Here is a 27,818-nt window from a genome sequence, read left to right as displayed (position 1 = left end):
TAACATTCTACAAATGTATACCTTGTAATGATAGGTATGGTACTTTCTTTTCTGTGATATTAATTACCTTTTGTCTGATATTTTACAGCCACACAGTATGTGAAGTTAACCTTACAAAGTTGTCCCGAGGGTGAGTTGCCCGCATCTCTAGTTTCTTCGCAGGATCCAACTCATCGCCCACTACCCCCAACGCCCACTAATAAAACCAATGAACGTATCACTGCACCTCTACCTGTCACAGTAAGTTAAAATGTAATTTGTCACCTTAACCCCTTGAGTACCGGATGTGTGTTTTGTGACACCTGTGTGTCACGGCTGAGTGCACCTGCCAGGAACCGAGCGTGCTCCCCGTGACACGCACGTGTCACAGTTATAAGCTGTGTGTATTGAGGGCTCTCAAGGCCTCGGTTTCTGGGTTATTTCTACCCACGTGGTGGCAAGTGTCTGTGTTTACGAACATAAGGCTCCAGCCATTCGTGGGACGGTTTGAAACGTTTTGTTTACGTAAGGTTGACAGGTTGGTAACGAAGGGGTTCAGTAAGATTTAAGAGTATTGGAGTCTGTTTATAGGTACATTTTGAAGGATTAGTATGCCAATCTAAATGAATACATGTCATCAGAAAATTTATATATTGTCTAGGATTAGATGGTTGTTATTTGGAATATTAGACAACGGGTCTAATAGTGAATGTGTTGGTGAGATTGTTCAATGTGTGTCTCATGTAAGGGAGTACCCTTATTGACTTAAAAAGTGTATAGGTAGAGGGAGATAAATTTTAATTTAGTAGTTTTAGAAGGATTAGTTTGAGTGGTTGGTGAAGTGTATAAATGTGTTGATTGTGAAAATAAAGAGAACAGTGACTGGGAGAGGAAGAGGCTGCATGAACTAAGTATTTGGTAAGGGGTGTGCCATGGAAGTACTTAGGAAAAGCTTGAACATTTATTTTGGGGGTTCATGGACTTGGAGAAAGTATGTGACAGTCATGGGCATCTGCAGGGGGAGCATTTGTTATCATAATTACTTAACACTATCTCAGTAACAAACATTCTTTAATTCTACTACTTATATTCTTTCCCTATATCACTCACTTTGCTCGCTTTCAGTACAGGTAAACGTCGACTTACGATGGCCGCGACTTACGATTTTTCGACTTTACGATGACGACGACGACGACGATATGATATATTTAACCCCTTCCATACGGTGCCGCACACGTAGGCGTCATGAGGAGCAAGTGGATTCGCGACGCTGCCATATCGGCGTCTTGATTATATTTATTGTAGTCGCCCCTGTGTTTTTACATTCTCTCAAATGTGCCCTGAATCCCATTCTCTGTGGTTTTCAAAATTCGCGGGTGAAAGAGAGAACGATCAATATAAGCGGTGACTATATTTTATGATGCGAGTATTATTACGACACGTCGTACGGCTGGCATTGGCTGCTGCCCGCGAGATTTAAGTCCGTACTGAAAATACATATTATAGTGTTTGAATATGGTAAAAAGGATAAAAATAATTAAATAAACTACTGTACATGTTTAATAGGCTATATTCAGTATCTCTGGTGGTTAATATACAGGTAGGCTAGGTACAGTGACCACGGAACAGTGATACACAAATTGGGGATCGACTTACGATGAAATCGTCTTACGATGGATCTATCGAAACCTAATGCCATCGTAAGTCGACGTTTACCTGTACCTCCACATCCCTCTCTCCTGTCATCCACTTTCATCCTTCCACGAGATGATAGTTGGAGATTCCACTGCTGCTACCAGTCCTCTTGGACACTTCTACATAATCCATTAATGTTCTCTCAACTACCCTCCCATCAACCATTCAAATGTCCATTTATATATATGTGCATATTTTTACTGTATTTACTTATTCATTATTATTCTTTCCCAATAGAGCCAACTGCAAAATCAACTTGAAATGCAAAGAGTTAAGATGCTGCATGTGTACCTGGATAAACAATGCAAAGTCAGAGATAGCATCTTAGCAGAACTAGAAAGAGGTACTTCTAAGGTAAGACTTCAGAACAATTACTGAAACTAGTAGTAGTAGTAGAAGTAGTAATAGTAGTAGTAGTAGTAGTACAGTGAGTCCTCCTTATACGGTAATTCTTTATCAGGTAAATTCACAGTTACGGTATTTGGTAATTACTACCCTCAATTCTATTTACGGTAAGAAAAATTCACAAATACGGTATCTGCTTGTGTTTTGAAGAGGAAAGAGCAGGGAGAAGGTCCGTCTGCCATATTCTATTACTGTATTACATGTTATAATGGGTTCGGTATACGGTAATTTCAATTTGCAGTAAGGTTTTCAGGAACGCATATGTACTGTATAATGAGGACTTACTGTAGTAGTAATGTTGTTCTCAACTGTAGATTTTGGGCTATGTAGGGGTCAATGAACTGTGTCTGTGGAAGATAGAACCTGCTAAACTTCACCATGCAGTTCCACAAGCATGGAGGTCATAGTACAATTGAAATGGATGTAAATAAAGAGGAAGCTTGAGAATGAACAGTTTAGTTTAAGAAATATAAAAGAGCATTTCATACATTATGTAATCATAATTTAAGATTTGTTTATGTTGTATTTTAATCTTATACCTAAAGTGCAAAGTAATTTTGTTCAAATTTGTGGGACCCAGTTGATGGCAAAGGAATTAATGCTTATTTTTTATAATTTGGGTGTTGAATGTTAACTATTCTTTATTTACAGAATTTACAAAGGAACTTTGAAAAGGAGTTAGATTCCATTAATAGACAAATTGCCAAAATTACGGAGGAGCTGAAGAATATGAAAGACATCGAGGGACAGGTTAGTGCGGTTTTTGTGTCCTGTGCACATTGCCCAGTCCTACAGTTAGTTTTCTTAAGGGTTGGGTTCCTGACCTTAATTGACTGTGTGTCCCTTGTTTAATGTTGAATTCTTTCATCACCTAGAGATGCATTAGGTCAGTTATATTTCACTGATTATTTAAAGACAGCAATTTTGACTGAAACTGTTGTTTTGTTTTAGTGGATAGCCATTGTTTGATGTTGCGCTAATCTTGCTCAATTTAGTTTAAAGTTCTTGATTTTCTTTTGATATCATTTGCATTTTTTTAGTTTGGAATTTGATGCATTCTTGTCAAGTAATTTTTTTTATTATTTTTTTGAGAACAGTGATGTGACTATTAAATGAGTGCCTGCTAACTGTTCCCATAGAGCAATACAGACATTGTCAAGCTAAACTATTCATAAGTTTCATTTGGATGGCTTTTAGCTTTTGCACTCTAGATGCAAGAAAATTAACTATTTCATAGCTCCTTTAAGGCTTTGCTGTTGCTAATCACAAAGTTTAGAATGAATGTTTGATTGATGTGAATGTTACTAATGTAACTTTTTTCCCCCATTTTGTTTTTTAGACGTTATCTGTGCGTATTTGTTTTCAGTTGCACACCTATCCTCGATCATCTCCACGCTCACCTCCTTTGTCGCGCTCGTCCTTCTCCCACCCTCATAGTCATTCCTTCTCACACTCCCGATCCTCGTCCGACGTTCCCCCTCCTCTTCCCATCAGGAACCGCTCCCTAGTCAGCCAAATATCCACTCCTAACATCTCATTACCCTCCACCATCTCCATCCCATCCAACCCAAGCCTCTCCTCCTCATCCCTAAGTGGAGGGGCAGGGGCAGGGGCAGGTGCCGCAGCCCCCCCCTTGCCCCCACGTCCTCAACAGTTTGAGAGACTAGGGGATGGAGGCCTTGCCCAAAGTCTTGAGAACATTCATAAGGTCCACAGTATTAATCATGTAAGTCATGATGCCATCAAAGATGTATAACTGATGATGTTTCTGTTGTAGTTTTGACAGCCCTGGGTGCTGCTGCTGCTGCTGCTCCTGCTTGTGTGTGTTGCTGCTTAGTGCTTATATTCTTGTTGTTGTGTTGATTTGTACTTGTTTTATTGTCTTGAGAATGTGTAAGGTAGCACGTGTGATTATTCAGATGTATGATATTGTTTCTCTGAAGCATTTAGCTACACACTTATAGTCCGGATTATGGCATAACCAGGGTCAGTACTTTATATCAGGATGCCAAATAACATTTGATTTTTTGATTGACTGTAATGATCAGGAAAAATAAGTATTATTGTCTCCCCAATTATTTCTGCACTAACTTTTATTAGTTAAATTAGTCTTGGTGAAAACTTTAACATAGGATTATTGCTTCTAACCTTTAAATAATCTTTCATAAATATATGCTTTTTCACTGGGAAGTGGCAGTTTAGAAAAGTGAAGTTGATAACATGTTCATAACATTTCAGAAATTTTCTGAAAAACATTTTTCTCTCCGTACTTATGTTCTACCATGGGTGGGAGTAGGTACATAACTTAGGCTTGGCTACCTCCCTTATAAAGGGGAAAATGCTTTTAGTATATTGACAGATAGACTTAAGTTCTGTCTAACTATATATACCAAGAGTTTTTCCCCCCCATATAGGGGGTATCCAAGACAAAGGCACATAGCTACTCTCACCCATTCCACTTCCATCCACCACCCTTTCCCCCCTCTCATCTTAGCTCCTCGTGGATGACAGGTCATCCCTGTATCCCACCCGCTGCCCTCCCTTACTTAATATCTTTTATTTCACTTTTCTATTGTCATTGGTGATGATTTTATGAGCTTCTCATAGAGAGTTACTAGAATTAACATGTGATTGCCTATGGTACTGTTTAGAATTTTTTGTACTTCCGCAATGTTGCATGTCATATTGGTTTGGGAGTTTGTGGTAATGCTTTGTAATCTCAGTTCCCCCTCTTTTGTAGTGTGTATAGGGTTAGTCTGTTTTGTTATGCTTCCTAACCGAATGACTGTTTCTTTGTGGTGATTTTGTATTGTAGTTTTGAATTAATATAGATTGGATGAATTCTGTTGTATTTGCTAATCCTAATGTTAATGTGCTTTAGGTCAATGTTTTTGAATTGTTTTTGTTTGAAAAAGGTCAAACTAAGCTTCTTTTTAAGGAAATGCTGTTACACTTACCAACTATGTACTAAGATCACTAACATTGAATAAGTTGTATGGAAATTTTGCTTTTAAATTAAGAATTGAAATATTCTGGCATAGATAATTTATTAGTTCAGGATTTTTTTAGTCTGCCACTGAATAAAACTGTCACTTAATTAACTAATCATGTTGCTTAAAAAATTTGGAGATGGACAATATTTCTATATATCCTAACAGTACTTAAAACCATTGTAAAATCAGTTGTTTTGTTCTTTAAAGTAAATGCAAAGTCAGTAGAAGCACTTTTGTTACTGATGTATTTTTTTTTTTACTTATAAGTATTGTGTGCATGCATGTGTATGTGTGTGTGTGTATGTTTATGTGTGAGAGGGAATGTAGATGTTTGTGTATATTTCCAAACATGCACACATGCATAGACAGAAGTAGACATATAATTAGAATTTAGTTATTAGGCATATGGCGACCCTGGTAACCCCAAAATCATAGTTGAAGCATCAAATAGTAAATATATTTAACCTCCAAATCCGAGATAGTTTCCAACTCTTGTTTCGAATATTTCATTGCTGCTATGGTGATGGTATTTTGTTGTTGATTGTTTTTATTGTTATTCATATGTTCATGTTTAACCCTAGAATACTATGACATCTACGTGGGTGTCGTGAGGAGTGAGTGGGTATACAAGGCTTCCAACATCGGCTTCCTGATTACGTTTATTTTGTAGTTGTAGCCAAGTGACTCCCGTATCCTCTGAACATGCTTGATCGTGTTTTCTGTGGTTGTAAATATTCAGGGTGAAAGAGAACAAGTATGACAGAAGTGAATTTATATTTTATAACATGCGTATTATGATGCATCATCATACATCAGGCAGTTGAATGTTCATATGAGTATTTGACTCATATCGAAGATGTTAAATGGATGTTCAAGGAGATGTACAAGCCATGAATGGTTAAATGGATGTTCAAGGAGATGTACAAGCCATGAATGGTTAAATGGATGTTCAAGGAGATGTACAAGCTATGAATGGTTAAATGGATGTTCAAGGAGATATATGGGCCATGAATGAAAAAATATATATATATATATATATAGGAGTAGTAGAGAGGAAGACAGTAGGATTTAAGGTGGTATGGTATGTGTTGCAGATGTGTAGGATAAGAAGTCAGGTTGAGCGGGTTAGGGCGTCATTACTTGCGGCGAAGGTTGAGGGGATGGTGGTTCGAATCCTGCCACCGGTGAAGTTGAACCAAGGGCATGGGTTGTTAAATCCCACAGCACAAAGTCCTTCCAATAGGAGGGAGTTTGTGACATTAAACCATGTCATCATCATCATGAATGGATTGTTACATACATACATACATATATCAAGGCTTTTTTCCCCTTACAAGGGTGTAAGCAGAGGTTTGGAGTTGGTGAGAGTAGAGGTGACAGTTTGTAGTTGAGATGGAGGATGGACTGAAGCAGATAGTAGTAGAGATTAGGAGTGTATGTGGAAAGTAGCTGAAATAAAATACTGTAATTTCTAATACCGGGTAAACTTTGGGATATAACGGATCTGTCCTGTTATAATGATAGACCCCTGTCCCCATATCATCTGTTATATTGAGGGTTTACTGTTTGGGTAAAAGGTGCCAAGATGTTTAAGATGTGATGATGGTGGTGGGCTAGAGGTGAGAGGCTTGAGGAAGTAGAGACATTGATTACAAAGGATTACAAAGGCGGAGCATGCCGACAGGAGACCTTTTGATCCATATCTAGGTCGGATGCAAAAAAAAAAAAAAAAAAAAAAAAAATCATATTGATAATAAATTAAATTATAAATTAAATTAAATTAAATTAATAAATTTATAAATTATAAATTAGATTTATAATAATATTTGGGATCACATGAAATAATGGGGGTGGAGGTGAATTGTAGAGTAAGAGACGTAAGTAAATGTCTGTGGAAAAGGAAAAGTGTCACAAGAAATAGGTATCTTGGGATGAATCCATGGACTTCGAATTTGAAAAAGGCAGAGAGGAAGAGCCAAAACATGTTTGAGATGATGATGATGATGATATGGTTTAACATCACACACTCTCCCATATCAGAAGGCTGGGACGGTGCCCCTCACAGAGGGCTTTGTATGAAGTGCTTAAAAAGCATGGTAGGGAATGAGGTTGGATAGAATGAGATATGTTGAGGTCAAGTGGAGAGATGGGGTGGAAAGAGCTGGCAGTGGGGGTTGATTGACGATTGCTTAGATGATGATATGGTTTAACGTCACAAACTTTCTCCTATCGGAAGGCTAGGACGGTGCCCCTCACAGAGAGCTTTGTAGTGTGGAATTTAATGAACCAGATGATTTGGAATAATAGAATGAATGAGTAAAGAATCAATCAATCAATCAATCCTTTGCTCTTGGTCTCTCTTGCAGGAGACCTGTAGCCTTAACCCCTTCAATACGGGCCAAAATCTCGCAGGCAGCATTAGCTGCCAGACGTGCGATGTTGCGTCATAATACTTGATATGGTTTAACGTCACAAACTCCCCCCTATCGGAAGGCTAGGACAGTGCCCCTCACAGAGGGCTTTGTAGCGTGGAATTTAATGAACCATACCCTTGGTTCAACTTCACTGGTGGCAGGATTCAAACCGCCATCACCTTGACCTTCGCCGCAAGTAACGACGCCCTAACCTGCTGTTACCGCTGTATTGCTCGTTCTCTTTCACCCGTAAATTTTGATAACCGTAGAAAATATGATGAAGCCAGTTTACAGAGTATGGGGGTCACGCAGGCACAACTACAATATATATGATCAAGACGCCGACATCGGCATTCTTGCATACCCACTTGCTCCTCGTGACACCTACGTAGGCGTCATCGTATCGAAGGGGTTAAGGTGAACAACAAGACCCTTTGGTGGCTGTACAAGTCATTCATGGATGATATATTGTGTTATTGTTTAAGGATTGTTAATGTGGGACATTATAGTACAAGTTGTTCTCTGTCCTCTGTGTGTTGATTGCATCTGGGGCAATTTGAGTCTGTGGCCAGGTTTCTTCTGTGTTGGTAATAGTTCAGTGTTGGATTGTGACCAGAGTACATGCATGCCAGTGTGGTTCTTACCAGATGTGTGAGGGTCTTTTTCCCATGGTGGGCTTATGTCTGGTGGCTGTTGTTGGAGTATCAGGTTTGGTGGTCTGTCTTGAAGGGCTTGTTTTGTGATCTGAATTTGTATGTGTCTTTGTGTGGGTGGTTTATGGTATAGGTGAAATACGAGTGAAGAAAAACGAGCAAAATGGATGGAGGAATCTTGAGAGGGAGACCAAGAATGAGGTGGATGGATGGGGTGAAGGGGGATATTGGATACAAGAGGAATGTCTGTTGAGCAAGGAAGAAAGAGGACAAAAGGTGGAGTGAATGGGAATATGGCAGTGCAAATACTATCCCCTCCCCATCACCACAGGAGCATGAGGAAAGGTTGCTCTGAGTATTATGGGAGAAATAAAAAAAAGAAAATAAAGGATAGTAACAGTTTAAAAAACTGGCTCAGCATTCATCTATAAATGGAGATTTGTCTCTAAAAAGAAATAGGAGATGATTTTCATAGAAACTGATTCTTGATTGCTTACAAACAAAAGGACGTAAAGAAGACATTACTGGACTTTTTAGAGAAGAGCTAGAGGACGTTGATATTTAAACGAGTCAGGTATGAGGGTGATGGAAACTGTTGTTGAACTGTACACAAGGTAGCCAACATGTTGGACTTGAGAACAGTGAGGTGTACAAACTTGTACACAACTTGCCAATACTACATACATATACCAAAGGCTTTTTTCCCCCTTGTATGGGAGGTAGCCAAAAGACAAAAGCATAGAAACCACTCCCACCCATTCCATCCCCTACGTACTAGAAACCACTCCCACCCATTCCATCCCCTACGTACTCCACTCCCCTCTACCCTCTTCCCTCCCTCTCATCTTGGCACCTCCTGGATGATGGGTCATCAGTGCATCTTGTCCACTGCCCTGGGTCAGAAGCAGGTTTGCAAGACACAGCACACCCACAGCAAGGCCACTTTATTAAATCAGCAACCCCACCTCTCCGTCCCCTCATGCAGAAAAGGAGAAGACAGGGAGAAATCCCTTTGGGCTGCATCAATTTATTTCTCATACATACTCCCTCACCCCCCATCCCCCACCAATGCTAGTTCCACATTTCTAAGTACAACATGTTTGTAGTCCAAATCTGTGTGTTGTAGTAATTTGTTGGCAATATCCAGTGCTTAGGGACATTATCATATCCAATAGTGGTAGTCTAGAAAAGGATATTTAAAGAGGATAGCATCACAGAGGGATGGTGGAAGGTAATAGTCATTAAACGTTTTTTTAATGGAGAATCCAGACATATACATGTGTGTACTTGAGTACCTGTTTTGTGTAATGTATGAATGTACACATTCTTGGCTGGGTCCGTGTGAAAATTTGTATACATGTCAATATTGTCTATTGTATTGCTTAGCAAACATATAAGTAGCCATTAGATATATGTCTTGATATAGCATTATCATTTTCAATAGGTATGATTTTTCAATTTTTTTAACATGTTTCTACTCTCTTCATACTTAGTCCGCAAGCACAGCTGATTCGAGTACACGTCCTCCCTCACATTATCGTGCCAAGTCAAGCCCCGATCCACTGGGACAGCAAGCCAATCCAGGTAAGAAATGCAGAAATGTTGGAATATCTTTCTCTCATCCTCTCTATCTTTCTCTCTTCCTCTCTCATTTCCTCTCTATCTTTCTCTCTTCCTCTCTCATTTCCTCTCTATCTTTCTCTCTTCCTCTCTCATTTCCTCTCTATCTTTCTCTCTTCCTCTCACTTCCTCTCTCTCTCTCTCTCTCTCTCTCTCTCTCTCTCTCTCTCTCTCTCTCTCTCTCTCTCTCTCTCTCTCTCTCTCACTTCCTCTCTCTTCCTCTCTCGCTCACTTTCTCTCTCTCTCTCTCTCTCTCCCTCTCCCTCCTCTCTCTCTCTCTCCCTCCTCTCTCTCTCTCTCTCCCTCCTCTCTCTCTCTCTCCCTCCTCTCTCTCTCTCTCTCCCTCCTCTCTCTCTCTCTCCCTCCTCTCTCTCTCTCTCTCTCTCTCTCTCTCCCTCTCTCTCACTCCCTCTCTCTCTCCCTTTTCACTTTCTCTCTCTTCCTCCTCTCTCCCCCATCTCTCTCTCTCCCTCCTCTCTCTCTCCTCTCTCTGTCTCACTCCCTCTCACCCTTCTCTCTCTCCTCTCTCTCTCTCCTCTCTCTCTCCTCTCTCTCTCTCTCTCTCTCTCTCTCTCTCTCTCTCTCTCTCTCTCTCTCTCAGCCCAAAGGGAGTTCTTTTTGTCTTTTCATTTTTCCCCAGATCGACAGATGTACACTGGAAGGGATAGAATCATCATGTCAAACTGATAATTTCCTCACCATTTACAGGGACACTTCGTCTTAGCGACTCTTTAAGTGACCTATCATCAGTGGGCATCATGTCCAGTGGAAGCCGCAGCAAAGTTTCGTCCGTCGTCGGTGATGAAACATTCGTCGGAGAGCCCCCAGGCACTCCGCCTCCACCTTATTCCTCTACGACTTCATCCTGCACCTCCTCTCTGCTCAAACTCCCTTCATCTCAAGAAGAGGGTGATGAGAATTACTCCATCATTCAGGAGGATGTGAGTATGATTGCGGAAATGAAGGAGATGATTTTTTAATTAGACTACCATGTAGTGTACTAGCTTTTGTCTTGTACATAGGCAGGATTTCCCACAAGGTTGAACTTCACAAATGTTCTTAAGAAGGGTGTCTTCTGTTATTAATTTGATTAACCGTTAACTTTTTCTCATACATTTTGTTTATTTTCCTCTTTTGTCTTAAGTACATTGAAAATATGTATGATGATATTGAGCCATTTTTCATTATATTGATGATAGTTAAAAAATTTAATTTTCAGTGTTAAGATTACCCTCATATGTATGTTGTGAATGTGTCAGCCTTGTCGGAATATTACCTGGCACAGGGAAATGATTTACTGTTATGATGGATATGTGGAAGAGCTTGAATCATGAATGGTTCCGAGTGTCGGAGTCCCTTGTCTGGCTCATGTTTTACTTGTGAAATGCTCTGCTTCAGCTTGGGTATCATTGTATTTGAGGGGTACAATTTGCCATGTGCATTGATGCATCAGTAAATAGAAATATCATTGACAAACATTTTACTAATATCTGACTCAAGAAACATATTTGTATTTGGACAGTTCTAAAAGGAAAAATTGCTGCACATGAATATTTGTGCTTATTAGAATACGGGAAAGTGCGTTCACTTATGCAAAGTAGACCACTTGGAAAAAGAAACTAAGTAAGCAGAGCGCTTTCATATATTACATCTTCAGTGCAAAAAGTTTGCACTGAGGATGTAATATATGAAAGCGCTCTGCTTCATTAGTTTCTTTTTCCAAGTGGTCTACTTAGCATTAATATTTGTATGTAACACACACACAATCTGACTTATCTGAATAGGGCACATGTTTGAATTGTAGAAGAAGAAAGAATTAAGTGGGTAATGATATATGGAACAACTCGGACAAGTCAGTGATATTTATTGTCATACTGTCCACATATAAAGAATTTCCCATTTTCAACAGTTATCTTGCCATTTATATTTGACTGCTTTGACGATGATTTATTTAAAGTGTTAGGGAAATGTTACTAACATTTTGAGAATACAGGATAATACATTCAAAAGATGAAGGCTTATAGATGAAAAAGGCATATAAACATCACAAATTGTTCTTTGGGTGTCTTTATGCACCAAAAGGATTCTTCTTCCATATAAGGGAGCCAGCTAAGGTATATAGGTATTTTTTACTCCATTTACATGAGACATGTATTTGAATGTCAGTGTCTTCAGCTATCAGACCAGAACTTAATACTAGGCATTTAAGCATTTGTTTACTAATAACACTAGGAAGCTCGCTGGCTGAGCGGGTTAGGGTGTCGTTACTTAAGGCGAAGGTCGAGGGGGTGGCGGTTCGAATCCTGCCACTGGTGAAGTTGAACCAAGGGCATGGTTCATTAAATTCCATGCTACAAAGTCCTCTGTGAGGGGCACCATCCTAGCCTTCCGATAGGGTGGAGTTTGTGACATTAACCCATATCATCAACATCATCACATGGCAAATTGTTTCTGGGTGTGCTAGTTATAACCCATGTGACATTAACCCATATCATCAACATCATCACATGGCAAATTGTTTCTGGGTGTGCTAGTTATAACCCATGTGACATTAACCCATATCATCATCATCATCACATGGCAAATTGTTTCTGGGTGTGCTAGTTATAACCCATGTGCTGCTCTACTAACCTGGTTGTCATGTTTGACATGCAGTCGGAAGCTGGGGATGGGGAGTTTGCCCCATCTGCTCCCCCTCTCTCCCCCGCCCCTCCCCTGCCCTCCCGACCCACTTTGCCCGGGGTGTCCAAGGCAGGTTCTCAGCATAACAGTCCTCACTCCTCTCGAGTAACGAGCCCCACCACCTCCAACGGACAGGTAACGGATATCAAGTGTGACGCTTTTTGTCTTGCTTTGCTGTTGTATGGCCATTTGCATGGGTTCTTCGGCTCTACTGTACTCACGAGATTGTATCTAGTTTTTATTATTAGCTACTGTATTCACAAGATTGTGTCTAGTTATTTTTAGCACCAGAGTTTCAGACTGTAATTAGAGTCTCGGCATTTGAAACAAGTAGTTGGTTGAGTAGAAAATTCACTCCACAATAGGAAGTATATTTATTTGCTTCAGTTTGGCAATGCACATTAGGTATTATACTGTTTTTCTTGTGTTATTATCAAGCCAGTCCAGGTTGGAAGTGTGTGTTATTTCTGCATGTTATAAGCTGGGAAAAAAGAGTGAAAAGGACAAGTGAGGTTGGAGTGAAAATGGAAAATGTCTTCTTTCCTCCTGCTTAGGTACTTAACACACAAGAAACCCACAGTCGGAGAAAATAAATTTAGAATAAAAGAAGATTCTGTATTTCCGCTACCAACTGTAGCCCTCCTCAGGAAAGTACTTTCCTGAAGAAGGCTACAGTTGGTAGCAGAAATATAGGATCTTCTTTCATTCGAAGTTTATTTTCTCCAACTGTAGGTTTCTTGTGTGTTATTTACAAATGTGATACTACATTTCTGTTTAGACATAGTTACTTTAGTTTGTGGGGAATGGCTAATTTCTCTTGGGATATCTGCTTCATAATTTATTTTGAGTGGACTAAGATAGGAAAAGGCACGAGATAAATGTGAATGGAGAATGGTTGTGTATGGATGATATTTTGATGCAGCCCAAAGGGGAGAGGGGTTCACCATGTAATTGAAGCAGCTTTGCTCTGGATGTGCTGTGCCTTGCTGCATTGCTGCTGACTCAGGCATTGGGCACAAGACAGGGATGACCCTTTATCTGTGAGGAGCGAAGATGTGAGAGAAACAAATAGGTGGTAGATGGGTGCGAGTGAATGCTTTGGCTGGCTACCCCACCTAATAAGGGGAAGAAATCATTGGTATATAGATAGATGTTTGATTTTCAGAGCTGGGTGTGTTCCTCAATGTGTTCCTCGGTGTCCTCACAGGCATGACTTTACTCAGGACACTGAGGAATGCACCAAGGAACGTGCCCTGCTCTGTTGACTTTTGACAAGTCAACATTAAAGATCTTAGGAAGTTGGTCCAGTGTGGATATTTCTAAATGATTCACATATGAAATAGTTGGTGTAATTCCATTTTTACTTGATTTTTTTATTTGTGTGTGTGTGTATTTACCTAATATTTACCTATTTGTATCTTATGGGAATGTGAGCTATGCTTATGGTGTTCGGTCTTTGTATCTCGCAGTGTTTGTGTGTGTGCGTGTGTGTGTGAGTGAGTGACATGTTATTGGTAGGATGAAAGGGGCAACAGATATAAGAGGAATGTTCATTGTAGAGGGAAGGAGAAGGCAAGAGAGTAGGTGTCAGTAGAGAGTGTCTTTTCATCATATTTTACTTTACTAGAATAGTGCGTATGAAGTAATTTTGTGTAATTTAGCAATTCTTAAAAGTTTAGTAGCATTGTGGTTTGCATGCATGCAAATGTTATAAAACACTTGTTTGTAGAATTCATATATGGTATATTGAATAGTTCTTTAGTGTAAAATTTCAATGTATATATATCTTTGTGCTTTAACCCTGTTTTCAGTCGCTGTTGCCATTCCTTATTCTTTCTAAATGATGCCAGACAGTCTTATTCAATTTTGGGAGTGTTTTTTTTATCCAATAAATGGTCAAAATGAGACTTGTTAACCCACTGTTGGGGAATGAGATAAGATGGACAGAAAATCTATATATATCGACCACTATCTGTAGTCCTCTTCAGCAGAATAAAGATGACCACAGATAGTGGTCGAAATATACAGATTTTCTGTCCATTTTATCTTGTTCTCCGACAGTGGGTCAATAAGTCTCATTTTACAAATGTAGTACTACATTATACTTTCCTAAATAGTCAAATGTTTTACACTTGTGTCTTTGTAATACTAATGACCCACTTTTGGAGAAGAATAAGCAAAAGTAAAAAGATCCGTACATTTCAGTCTCTAACTGTGATCCTCTTCACATCTGCTGAAGAGGATCACAGTTAGTGATCAAAATATACAGATCTTTTTATTCTAGCTTATTCTTCTCCGAAAGTGGGTCATTAGTATTATTTTACCAATGTGCTACGACATTACTTTGTTGTTGAGTCATTATGTAGATGCACATCTTCAGGGATATTTTTCTGGCACTTAGAGCTAGGAATGGAGAGAGTGAATGGATTGAGCAGAATGTATGGCTGTGTTATGATTGTGTGATGTCTGCATGATTGTTCACCATGTACATGGATAGGGTGCCAGGAGAGATTTATACAAGAATGCTAAGGAATAGGCTTGACATTGGTAGGTAAATGAAAGGACATTGGAAGGGAACCAGTTGTTATTTGCAGATGACTGCTCTTGTGGCTGATTTTGAGGAGAGACTGAACCAGATGATGGCTGACTTTGGAAGGGTATGTGAGAGAATACATATTCGTATTTTAATAATATTTTTAGAGGGATTGGTTTGTTTTGTGTGGTTGGTAACATGTATGAGTGTGTTGAGTGAGAGGCTTAAAAGGGGGTGAAGGGTATGTGAGGGAATACATATTCATATTTTAATAATAGCTTTAGAAGGATTGGTTTGTTTTGTGTGGTTGGTAACGTGTATGAGTGTGTTGTTTGAGAGGCCAATAAGGGGGTGAAGGGTATGTGAGAGAATACATATTCATATTTTAATAATAGCTTTAGAGGGATTGGTTTGTTTTGTGTGGTTGGTAATGTGTACGAGTGTGTTGATTGAGAGGCTTAAAAGGGGGGATATAAGGAGTAACTGAGGAAATGTAGTGTGGGTATGCCAGTTCCCGCAAATGAGTGAGAATTTTTTACACAAAATTCCCGCAATGAAATCTGGATTTCCACTTTTTTTTTTTTTCCACAAAAAGAAGGAATTATTATATGCACAAATAAGTTCATTGCAACATATAATTTGCTCACAAAACATCCCATGTAAGCAAATTTCTCTGACACATATTTGTGGAAAATTCCCATAAAATGGCATTGGTGGTCTAGGGAAGGAGGGTGGGAAGATGCAATTTTTATGGTAAAAGAGTCGTGAGGATTATTTAACAAAGGAGGGTCATGAATGGAGAATGGTTGTGAATGGACATTAATTTGCCATGGCCCAAAGGGATTTCTCCTCATACAAAGGATTACAAAGGCTGAACATGCCGACAGGAGACCTTTTGGTCCATAACTAGGGGAAGAGAAGGGAGGGTTGCCAAGTAAATGAAATGGTGGGTCCTTGCTGTGGATTGGTCCTTTGTGTCTGATGTGGGCAGTGGGTAAAATACAAAAATGACCCTTGGTCCATGACAAGCTAAGACAAAAGGGAAACAATGAGGCAGTGGATGGGAGTTGGATGGATGGGAGTGAATGCATGCCTTGTGTGGATACCTCCCATATAAAGGGAAGAAGCCTTTGGTATGTAAATAGTATTGAGAGAGAAGGGTTTTACAAAGGATTGTAAAGGAGGAGCATGCTGACAGGAGACCCTATGGTACTTAACTAGGTCGGATGCAAAAAATATATAATAATGATAAATAAATAAATAAGAATTGTAATGAATATAGATAATAATAAATAAAATAAATAAATTGTCATGGAGTTGGAGAAGGCATATTGTAGGGTTGACAGAAGCTTTGTGGAGCATGCTATGAATTATCTGAAATAAGGAAAAAAATCTCTCGGAGATCTTGAAAAAGAGAGGCAGAGTGGAAAGAGACCTGGTGAATAGAGTAGATCAAAGGGTGCCGAGGTGGTTTGGGCATATGGAAAGAATGGGTGAAGAAATACTAGCGACAAGAATGTGGACATTAGTAGATTGAGTAAACTTAAGAGGAAGATCAAGAAGTGGGTGGATGGATGAGGGAAATAGTGTCTTGTATGTGCAAGTATTGCCTGTGGAGGAAGGTAGAGAGTGCAGAAGATTGGAGTAAATTGAGAAAAATTGTAAATGGATGAAAGGATGGTGCAGACTGAATTTATTTTATTTTCATCTGGTCTATGATTTTTTTGTGTGAATTAGGAAATGTCATTTTGTAATAAAGTGGTGGGGTTGAATCGGCTCAAGCTATAGGACCCTGTTTTGGAAGTTCTGTACATTATAGCATTGCCTTTCATGCGAGCACTGTAGTGTAGGAGAAGGATAACTCTTCATCCATGATGTGGGGTGTTAGACGGATTTTGATATGTAGTGGGTGTTTGTTTTGATTAGGCCAAGGAGAAAGGATCTTTGTTGTGCATGTCATGATGTCAATGTGCTTTCATTTGACCAACTTTCTTGAAAGGATATTGTATTTCATAGTCAATAATCTATACCATCCTTGGGAACAAAATCATGCCAGAGGTGGAATAAGAGTTGGTAAATGAAAAACTTAAGGAAAGTGACTAACATTCTTCTTCCAAATGGAGACTAGTCATTTTATGATGTACAAAGATCCATCGGTACATTTGATAATGGTACTGATATTATTTGAAATCATATCATATTTAAGAATATTTGAAATCAGCATATTTAAGAGGCAGTGTTAAAGCAGGTAATGATAACTAGTATTTAGCTGCAAAATTTACTGATACATATGTAAATTTTGCATATGCTATGGTAGTGATATTATCTGAAATCATGGCATATGTAAGAGGCAATTTTAAGGCAGGTAATGATAACTAGAATTTAGCTGCAAAATTTACTGATACATTTCAAAAATTAAAAACATAATCCTAGGGAACTTTTCACATTCAGTTGTATTGTATGTTTACTTTGAGAATATGTCACATGCCCTTTATTGATGTCAGTGCAATTCTTTTCAGGCGGGTACTCCAACCAATCCTCTCTTGTCTCCCGGCCTCTGGAGTCCTGTGAGCAGTAGCATTATGTGTATGGAGGATGATGAGTTCTCTGACCCTGAGCCGGTGAGTAACGTCAAAGCTTGAGAAACAATAAATGTTATGGCTCTCAACAATCAACAAGATAAATGCAAACAACTTAAAATTGGAGCAATGGTAGTAATAACAGGATGTTGCAAAACCACCCCAGTTGGACACCTGTGATAGAAACCAAAATCTCCCCATTGAACACCGCATGAAAATAACAAACATATTTCTATGCTAGAACCTAAACACCACCCTACATTTCACAAGCACCTCCAACAAAATGCAACCAAAAATCTATACCAGCAGCATAGTACATACATACATACATATACCAAGGCTTTTTACCCCTTACAAGGGAGGTAGCCAAAAAAGGGAAAGGCATAAAATCATTTCCACCCATTCCATCCCTGAATACACTCCACACCCACACCTCCCTCCCATAGTACTCAAGCATATATAACAACGTGCCACTTTTATTACACAAAACACACATATATACACACACTGGGATCACTGAACAAGATCTTCAATACAGACCACAAAACTCGATACTTCAGCATCAACCTTCAGATATGAGTTACTTGAAGACTACAGGTCTTCTACAAGATGTACATTTTACATTCTTTTATTGCTTATATATGTTCTTCATTCAGACATTGTAGAGTAATATGGGTTTATGTGTTTTGTCTTTATATTTTAGGTTGAGTATTGGTTCTTTTGTGTGTACATTAAACCCTTGATATTTGCAAGGATTTTGGTTTGTAGACCCTGCACATTTGGGAAACCTACGAATACATACATATACCAAAGGCTTTTTCCCCCTTACACGGGGGTTAGCCAAAAAGAAAAAGGCATAGAAATCACTCCCACCCATTTCATTTCCCATATACTCCACTCCCCTCCACCCTCCTCCCTCCCTCCTATCTTGGCACCTCCTGGATGATGGGTCACCCCTGCATCCTGTCTACTGCCCTGGGTCAGAAGCAGTGTCACAAGACACAGCACAACCTACGAATTATTTCCCAAAAACCCCAAGAGATTTTGGTTCATAGACCCTGCGAATAATTTCCTAAAACCCTCAACCAAAAAATAATGCATTTAAGCACTTTGCCATGATGTTTCATTAGGGCTTTATTATGATTTGGGGCCTGGGGCAATCAGTTGATTGGTTTGTGTAATCGTTTGTTTTTCAATTTTCAGATGGAAGACCACGGTCCATTCCAGTCGCTAAGTAAGCTTTGTAGACATAAAGCTTACTTGGCTGTATTTATCAACTATGTCATTTCCAACTGTGATTCTTCTAGCTTGGTAAGGAGCCAGTGCATTCTTTCAATTGAAAATGTCTGACAAAAAAAGAAAAAATACTGCATAGTTAGATGTTTATTTTTGAAGTGTGAATTGAAATAGAATACTGTGGACATAGGAGGTGGAGGATGTTTCATTTGTGTAATTTAGAGATGAGAAGCAACTGTCGGGTTTCATGAGTTTTTGTCCTTTTCAGTTCTTCTATTTGATAACTGATCTTTATAAGGAAGGTATTGGTAAGGAGATGAAAAGATGGGCTTATGAAATTCACTCTAGTTTCCTTCTACCTGGTGCTGTAAGTATCGATTGTGATGAACTTGTACAGGTTTCCCTCGCTATTCGATGGTTCAATATCCGATATTTCATTTAATACGATCCTTTTGAATTGATACCACTAGCTTGTTTTTCGATGTAGGCACTCGATTATAAGATCACCAAACCATAAACAAACACACCACAATCGCAGTGCCAATGTTCCATCGTCCATCCATTGAAACTCTTTCCCAATCTTTATTCAATTGTGTTTACCCCCTTGGCCCATGTATCAGTGTCTGTTTTGTGTGACTATTTCACATTCACTGTTAATTTTACGAGAATAATACATAACATGATAGCTACCAAGCAGCCTGCAATAACTTCTACTGGTGAGACAAAGCCAAAGCTACTCTCCCCATTAAATTAAATCCTATTAAAACTTAAGTTCGCTATCCGATCGTTCGTTATTTGATCAGGTTTTCAGGAACATAACCAAATCATATAGCAGGGGAAACCTATATCTGTGATATTATAATGTGTTATTATGACCAAATGAATGAAGCACTTAATCCTTGCTTGGTGTGATTGTTTCTGAATATGGAAAACATTTTAATTGGTTTACTCTGATTTACAGCCTCTTAGATTGAGCAATATTGATGAAAGTGTTTTGAGAGAGATAGATCAGACTCTGCAACATGAATCTGACAAAGAGGAGATTCTTAGGAAGGTAAGAGTTTTTGGAGAATTGTCTTTGTATGTTGAATAAGGATATGAATATTACTTCCCCCACAAAGGACTAATGGTGGCATTCTTATAAAAAGATTCTTTCTCTCCCAAGGATTTATATAAGGAAAGAATTTTTTTTAAGAATACCACTGTAAGATTCTTACGGTGGTATTCTTAAAAAAAATCTTTCCCTTCCAAGGGTTTAATACAAGATTTATATAAGGAAAGAATTTTATTTAAGAATACCACCGTAAGATTCTTACAGTGGTATTATTAAGAAAAAATCTTTCCCTTCCAAGGATTTATATAAGATTTGTATAAGGAAAGATTTGAACAAGGAAAGAATATTTTTTAAGAATACCACCACAAGATTCTTACAGTAGTATTCTTAAGAAAAAATCTTTCGGATTTATATAAGTGTTTTTTTTGTTTTTTTTATTATTATTATTATTATTAAAATTATTTATTATTATTATTAAAAAGAACAACAAATGGATTTTGTATGGATATTGCATGGGTGAAGGGTGTGTATGTGCTACCCCCTTATGAGGGGGGAAAAAGCCTTTTGGTATATATGTAATCATAAAATATATATCCTTTGCAGGTTTTTTGGAAGGCACGGCAGAGATCACGTGAGGATCTGAACGAACTTTTAGCGGATTTCCGATCAAAACGCAATGCTGGTCTCGGGTCCATTTTCGGTCCTCCAGATCACCTGCTCGAAGAAAGCATCCACAACAAAACCAAGGAACTCAGCATTGTGGACCATCTCTTGGCACCCTGTTTAGAAAGTGTCTCGTAAGTCATACTTTGTGTTCCTTTCGAGCTTTTGAGTTGTAGTGGGTCTGTGTGAGAAGCCCTTTTTATCGCAGATGAACTAGATGGTGGTCAGTGTGTTGACGGGTTTAGTGATAGGAAGGTGATTATCTATGACATCAGTCCAGCAAGATCACCACTTGCAGAAACCTGGCATTTGCCGCAAAAATTGTTGAAATAACTTATTTTAATTTTATCAATTTATTTATTCATTTATTTATTTTATTTTATTTTATTTTTTCTTTTATTTATTTTATTTGTTTATCTATTTACATTTTTTTTTTTTTTTTTTTTTTTTTTTTTGTGATAGGGATGATTTGAAAAATGCAACGGACCAAATGTTTGTGATGGCATCTAGTCTTGCAACGATCCTGTACAAGTACTTTAATGTGCGAAGTCAGCAGACCCAGAACCTGATTGACCGGTGTCCTCTCTTTGTCGGCAAGGAACGGCCAATTCGACCCAAAATATTCAGGGGAAATAAAAAGGTAAGTTCGAGATTCAACTTGTTTAGAATTACGTTTATACTATTTTACGTTTAGTAAGACTTCCCAGATGATTTTATTTGATTGAAGAGCGGCATTTAGAGTGAAGTAGTCCATAAGAATATTTCTGTAGAAACATTCTGTGAGATATTGAACTACAATTACTTTATACACGTGTTAAATAAAGTGAAAAATATCACAGCTCTTAATTTTTTTTCTGTTTCTTTTCTTCATACAGACAATCATGTTTTGTGATCACCACTTCAATGTACAGTCTTACTATAGTGTAACATACTGCAACCACTGTGGCCTTATCATCTGGGGTATCGCTCCTCAGGGTTACCAATGCACAAGTAAGTTTTAGTGTTAGTAAAATATCAACTCCCTCTCTCTCTTTCTCTCTTTCTCAAACAGCTCTCTCTCCCTCCCTCTCTCTCTCTCCCTCTCTCTCTCTCCCTCTCTCTCTCTCTCTCCTCTCTCTCTCTCTCTCTCTCTCTCTCTCTCTCTCTCTCCTATCGCTTTTTCTCACTGAACTGATAACATAAAAAATTTTGTTTTTCACGTATTTGTAGTATTTTCTACATTACCATTGGTTGTGCAGTAATTTGATGTGATGTATATTTATTCTATTATAGATTGCGAAATGAACATTCACAAAATGTGTGCAAAGCGTGTCGAGGAGGTGTGTATCGGGCAATTGCGGAAGAAGGACAGCAAATTTATTACGTTCTTTGGCAAAATTATGCCAGACGACAAAGAAAACAGAAGAAAAACATCTCAAGTCAATCCTTCGCACAGTAAGTATGATTCCTCAGTTCCTTTTTGTACGTGTGTCTTCAGTGTGTGAATTCACACATATGCTGTATACTTGTGTCTTGAGATTCTCATGGTATGGATAAAAATTTCAGTGTGGTTGTTACTTCGTACACTACCATGAATTGTGGTACTTTTTCGGTGCATGGAATGGGAAGGACAGTGTTTACTTTTACAGTAAACCCTCAATATAACGGGCAATATGGGGACAGGGGTCTGTCGTTATATCCAAAGATCCGTCATAACCAAGGATCCCTCGCTATAATGGATGAAAATCTGTTATAGCCAGGGTTTGTCCAGTCAGATTTTTTGTCCTTTATATCTGATATCTGGTATATCAAGATCCGTTATATTGAGGGTTTACTGTATGTGAATTCACACTGCAGAGTACAATCCTCACACATATGGAGGGACGAGTACACTATATTTGAGGGGAGGAAGAGTAGGTAGGAAGTATACTTGATACATACATACATATATATACATACATACATATACCAAGGCTTCTTCCCCCTTACAAGGGGGGTAGCCAAAAAGAAAAAGGCATAAAATCATTCCCACCCATTCCATCCCTGAATACACTCCACACCCCTCCACCCTCCCTCTTATCTTAGCACCTCCTGGATGACGGGTCATCCCTGCACCTTCTCCACTGCCCTGGGTCAGAAGCAGTAGGTAGAAATAAATTCTCTGGAAGCAATAATTGTCAACTGTTGAGTATTTGAATATGATCTGGTCAATGAATGCAAAAGAAATGTAGAAATAGTGGAAGCAAGATACTTGAGGACTATACATGGAGTTATGGTATTTCACAAAGTAAGGACCAGGTGCCAAGATAAGAGGAAGGGGAGTGGAGTGTGATAGGGATGGAATGGGTGGGAGTGGTTCTTATGCCTTTGTTTTTTGGCTACCTCCCTGATAAGGGGGAAAAAAGCTTTTGGTATATGTATGTAAGGACCAGTAAGATTTGAAAATGGACTGGGACAGATGTGATTGAGAGAAAAAATTAAAAGGGCAACATGAGGGTGGTGGGGTTATGTTATGAGAACAGTTGACGTCCTCAGAGGAAGTTTGAAAATCAAAGAAAATAATTGACATGGACAAAAGGGATGTTCCCACATTTGCTTTGTGGATGTGCTAAGGCATTAGGAGTAAATCAGTTTCAATCATCAGGTCTTGCTGTAGAAGAACTGTGCCTCACTGCATTGCATTTAATCCAAATAGTGTGGGAGACATCCTCCTCTTCACCACAGAAATGCTTAGATGGTAGTTATTTGGTGTGTGGTTTTGACTGTCACCTCTTTATAATAGGGAGAAAGCCTTTAAGAAATAATCTAATTTTCTTTTCTTTTGTTTCTACAGTCGAGAGAGCTCGGAATTACCCGGACGATGGAGATTTCGAGGACTCCATAACAGGTAAGAAGACCAGCGGTTTTTGACAAAATGTTAATGATATGTTTGTGTCTGGAACAAACTGAACAGAGAAACAGTGAATGCCAAAACTATACGCAATTTTAAGAACAAACTGGATGCAGAGAGATATGAAAACGGGTCACTACAAGCATAGCTCTTGTCACGTAAAATACAACTAGGTAAATACACACACACACACACACACACACACACACACACACACACACACACACACACACACACACACACACACCAGTTTTCCACATAGAGTAGTAGACATCTGGAACAAACTGGACCAAGCAATAGTGTGTGCAAAAACAATTTTTGCAACAAAAGGCAAATGGAGAAACTGCTGCTCACACACTTACATGGACAGCAGAGGCCACCAACGTTAGCAAAACCACAGTGAAAAGGATTTTCTCCATCTGCAACAAGGCCTGCAACACAGAAATTGCACCAAAAGAACCTACAATCTCTTCACCAAAGAAGGGAAAAAGAGAGAGGTAGCAAGCCCAGAAGAACCTATATTCTCTATACGGAAGAAGGGAAAAAGAGAGGTAGCAAGCCCCTCTTAAGTATGTGATGGTGTAATGTGGCAATAATGCTAATCCTTTGGGATTGCACCCGGTTGTGCCCAAAGACTTGTGAGCACTGAAACCATTGGTTTTGAGAGAAGATTAGATGACTATGGATGAGGATGATAGCTGGTAATGGACATGGAACTGCCTAGTGTAGGCTTTATGGTCTTTTGCAGTTTCCTCCATTTTTATGTTCTTATATGATAGTGATAATTCTTGGGGTAGTACTCAGTTGCAATGACCCATTGGGTTAAAGGTGCGATATAAGCAAGAGGAGAGAAGACAAGTAAGACTGGAGTGCCACTTACAACAGAATGTGATGATGTTCTTTCATTAGAACATATACACCCTATGAGTAAAAGTTATGTAGTTGAATTTCATTTGGTAGATGAAAGTATAAAGTTATGGAATGAATCTTACAGACAAGGTAGACCCAATGTATGAAAATGACGTTTCACACAATTGAGGGAATGTTTTTAAAATATGGACTAGAAGGATATCATGAGTACAAGGGAAATGTAGAAGAAATGGGGAAACCTTTTTCAACCTCAACAATTTGACTGTGAACACACATGCCAAAAAGATTGGATAAAGGACTGGTTTCTTCTATGATTGTGGGTATTATCCATGATGACAAAAAGAATCTCAGGTCAAGGGCAGTGCAGTAAGGCACAGCTCTTCAGTAGGACCCTTGGTTTACCACCACTGCTTCATCATAAGGAACCCCTATCATCTGCAGAAAATAACTTACGAAGTATATAAGAAGAAAATCCCTTCAGGTTCTGTTATGGTATACATGTACCCCACAAGCATGCTTGTAAGTGCAACTTGATGCATGGCAGAGTTATGTGGTAGTTGATCTGACTCACTGTTCGGAAAGGCTAGAGAGGTTCACCGCAATTAGGTCATGTCTGGTCAGGCGTCAGGTCAGTCCCTTGTATATATACATATATATATATATATATATATATATATTTATATATATACATACATACATACATACTGCCTGCCCTGAGTGGGCAGGCCATTCTATTCATTCAGTCCTCTGTACCTTGTAGCGCGTCACCTGGCGACCATGCCACATACATCCTTAGGCCAATGCACACGTATTTTAACTAGAATAAACTATACAATGAAACAGCGCATCACTCTCCCTATGTCACCTTGTCCAAGTAATATACACCCATATATTAAACCATTATCTCCTCATACATTCACAATCTCTTACTGATCATTACTATCTTTTACACACACTTCCTTGCTCAATGAATATTCTTCATGAATCTGAAGCCCCCTTTACACCATCCATTTACATTATTCTTGATCTTCCTAGCACAGTCTGTCCACATGTTATTTTTTTTTATTTATTTATTTATTTATTTTCATTTATTTTTTTTATTATTATTATTCTTTCCTTGTTCATTCTTACCCTCTGCCAGAACCGTCTTGGCACCCTTTGATCTACACTTTTTTTTTTTTTTTTTTTTTTTTTCTCCTTCTGTCTCCACATCTCCGACTTTACCAACACTGATTTAGATAATACTTAAAACTCCAAAGGCTTGGTGAGTGCAGTCCAGAAAGATTTAGTGGGAAATTTGAAGAAATATACATAGAAAAAATATATATATAAAAAGTGGAAGCTAAATCAAATCACACGATGCCCACTTCATATACAATACACGTGTTTGTATATGTATGTTCATTTTTATATTTTATTTTATTCTTTATTTTTATTCATTTTTTTATTGTTTTTTATTTAATTTCTTTTCTTGTTTTTCATTAAATTTCTTTTCTTTTCTCTGTTGAGGGTGGCTGAGTGAAAACATATCAAATATATACACAGTAATACTCATTTAATGCCTCCCCCTGTGGCGGGGGGAGAAGAATATCGCCACTTTGTTATCATGTGTGACAGAAGGCTAGTAAGTAGCCAGAATGAAGTGAACAGGAATTCCATTCTTCGTGTTCATCTTCTCCGAAGACTCAAGAATAATAATAATAATGATAATAGTAATCATAAAAGTAATAAGTAATAATAGTAATAATAATATCATGAAAAATAATAATTGATAATAATAATAATATTAATAATAATTGTAATTTTAGTAAAATTATAATTGTAATAAAGAAATAATAATAATAATTGTAATTATAGTAAAAATAATAATTGTAATAAAATAATAATAATTAATAATAGTAATAATAATTGCAATAATAATAATAATAATAATTGTAACACTAAAAAGAGGCAAGCCTGATGCAACCTTGCCTCGCCTTGCCAGGGCCCGTTCCCATGGCAACGCTATACAAAAGACAACAGGTGGGTGGGCGGGGCAACATCTGCACAGGCGATCAGCTGATGGCGACGCTGGCCACGCCCACTTAGGTCCAGATCACCTCAATAACACACTTCCCTCCCTCTCGAGGGTTACCTTCAAGGACCACCTGGGCCTTTAGTGTTACAATGAGATACAGAGACGAAGCTTGGAGGTCGAGAGATCGGATTAGAGAGAAAGAGAGAGAGAGAGAGCGAGTAGTATGTCGGCAAGACATATCGCTTCTATTATTGAGGATCGTATCTCGCGTAAGAGGTTTAGAGAAAGAATAATATTTTTGGCGAAAAATAGACATTCTCTCCATAGGACAGTATACTGGTAGAGAGAGAAAAAGAGAGAAAGAGAGGGAGGCAGGTGTGTAGGAACATACAACATTTTGTTTGAGCGTTCATCCAAATGGAATTTCGAACCTGGAATTGTGTTTTCGTCTCGAACCAAAATTTGCTCTTTATTGATTAAAGAGCGCACTGCGCATTCCTCTCTCCCTCCCCCACCTCTTTTCATACTACACTAGCCATGATATGGACAGTCTGACCACCCAGTGTTATGAAATATATATATATATACGTGTGTGTGTGGTGTCTTGGATCACGTGTCGAACTCGTGATTGACAGCTGTTACCCTCCCGGATGAGAACTCAGAGCTCGTATATGACCGATCAATGGGTAATGCTGTGACCTTACATACACGGACATACACCCAACTCCCCGCCCACGAGAGTTGGAGTAACGACTCACAGCGCAGCGATACTGAAATTATTCCAGCCCTGTGCGAGATTCGAACTCGGACCGTTGTAGCAGCGGTTGCGAACGATACCACTGCGCCATCGAGTCGTGTGTGTGTGTGTATTTTTCCGCCTCCGTATCTTAACTAAATAAGGTTTATGCTGTCACTAGTTAGGGACTTTAGTAGTGGTACCCCCATGGACCAGAGTCACTCAGCCTTCTCTTGTGATTGGAGGATAATTTCTCTTCAAATTAGAACGTCGAAGACTTTTTGGACGTCTACTGCCTTCTTCGAAACTCGTTCTCAGCCACTCGAAAAACTCGTGTATACTCTTAGTGTTGCTTTATTTTTCTTAGTTTGTATACTTCAGTAGCTCTCAGTACTCAAACAACCTCTTCAGTCTCGGTCACTCCATTTAACTAAATTATAGAATATCTAAGTGCTAGAAAAAGATCTACAATGTATCATCTGTTTGAAATAATTTGTTTGTACGAGTATCTTAAGGGGCATTTAGACGGCCAAACGGTTTGACAAACCCGGTTTGTCAAACAAGTGTTTGAAGTGATGTTTGACCGTGTGAATAGGGTATTTGGTTGTCAAACACGTTCGACAAACGTGTTTGACGACCAAATACCCCATTCACACGGTCAAACATCACTTCAAACACTTGTCTGACAAACTGGGTTTGTCAAATTGTTAGACCGTGTAAATGGGGCCCTTTAGGGTCTGGTCAGACCAAGCTTACGACCTGTTTCCGACCACCGGCGACCAGCTGGTTTATGCTGTTCCTCTGTTTATTAAAAAAAAAA

At 38.7% G+C, this 27,818-nt stretch overlaps 1 protein-coding gene across 5 annotated transcripts in view; it reads left to right on the top strand.

Moving 5' to 3' along the window:
• LOC143022226 (rho guanine nucleotide exchange factor 12-like) overlaps positions 1 to 27,818 on the top strand; it is a 385,126-nt gene that overhangs the window by 46,116 nt on the left and 311,192 nt on the right. For 2 of the 5 annotated variants that reach the window (XM_076180340.1, XM_076180339.1), the window contains exons 4-19: positions 89 to 240; positions 1,912 to 2,028; positions 2,731 to 2,829; positions 3,446 to 3,805; positions 9,633 to 9,723; positions 10,468 to 10,700; positions 12,415 to 12,576; positions 17,494 to 17,595; positions 18,757 to 18,864; positions 19,058 to 19,156; positions 19,751 to 19,843; positions 20,447 to 20,640; positions 20,969 to 21,146; positions 21,382 to 21,496; positions 21,779 to 21,940; positions 23,319 to 23,372. In XM_076180340.1, the coding sequence (XP_076036455.1) occupies positions 89 to 240; positions 1,912 to 2,028; positions 2,731 to 2,829; positions 3,446 to 3,805; positions 9,633 to 9,723; positions 10,468 to 10,700; positions 12,415 to 12,576; positions 17,494 to 17,595; positions 18,757 to 18,864; positions 19,058 to 19,156; positions 19,751 to 19,843; positions 20,447 to 20,640; positions 20,969 to 21,146; positions 21,382 to 21,496; positions 21,779 to 21,940; positions 23,319 to 23,372 (2,319 nt within the window). Of the gene's footprint in view, positions 1 to 88; positions 241 to 1,911; positions 2,029 to 2,730; positions 2,830 to 3,445; positions 3,806 to 9,632; positions 9,724 to 10,467; positions 10,701 to 12,414; positions 12,577 to 15,035; positions 15,099 to 17,493; positions 17,596 to 18,756; positions 18,865 to 19,057; positions 19,157 to 19,750; positions 19,844 to 20,446; positions 20,641 to 20,968; positions 21,147 to 21,381; positions 21,497 to 21,778; positions 21,941 to 23,318; positions 23,373 to 27,818 lie in introns of all 5 variants that reach the window. The other 3 variants (XM_076180341.1, XM_076180343.1, XM_076180342.1) reach the window with 3 other exon arrangements.

The sequence above is a fragment of the Oratosquilla oratoria genome, chromosome 44 (assembly GCF_046742065.1).
Source record: "Oratosquilla oratoria isolate Oo_2021 chromosome 44, ASM4674206v1, whole genome shotgun sequence".
NCBI lineage: Eukaryota > Metazoa > Arthropoda > Malacostraca > Stomatopoda > Squillidae > Oratosquilla > Oratosquilla oratoria.
The sequence above is the reverse complement of the archived record's forward strand: the minus strand, read 5'-3'. Positions and strand labels throughout refer to the sequence as shown.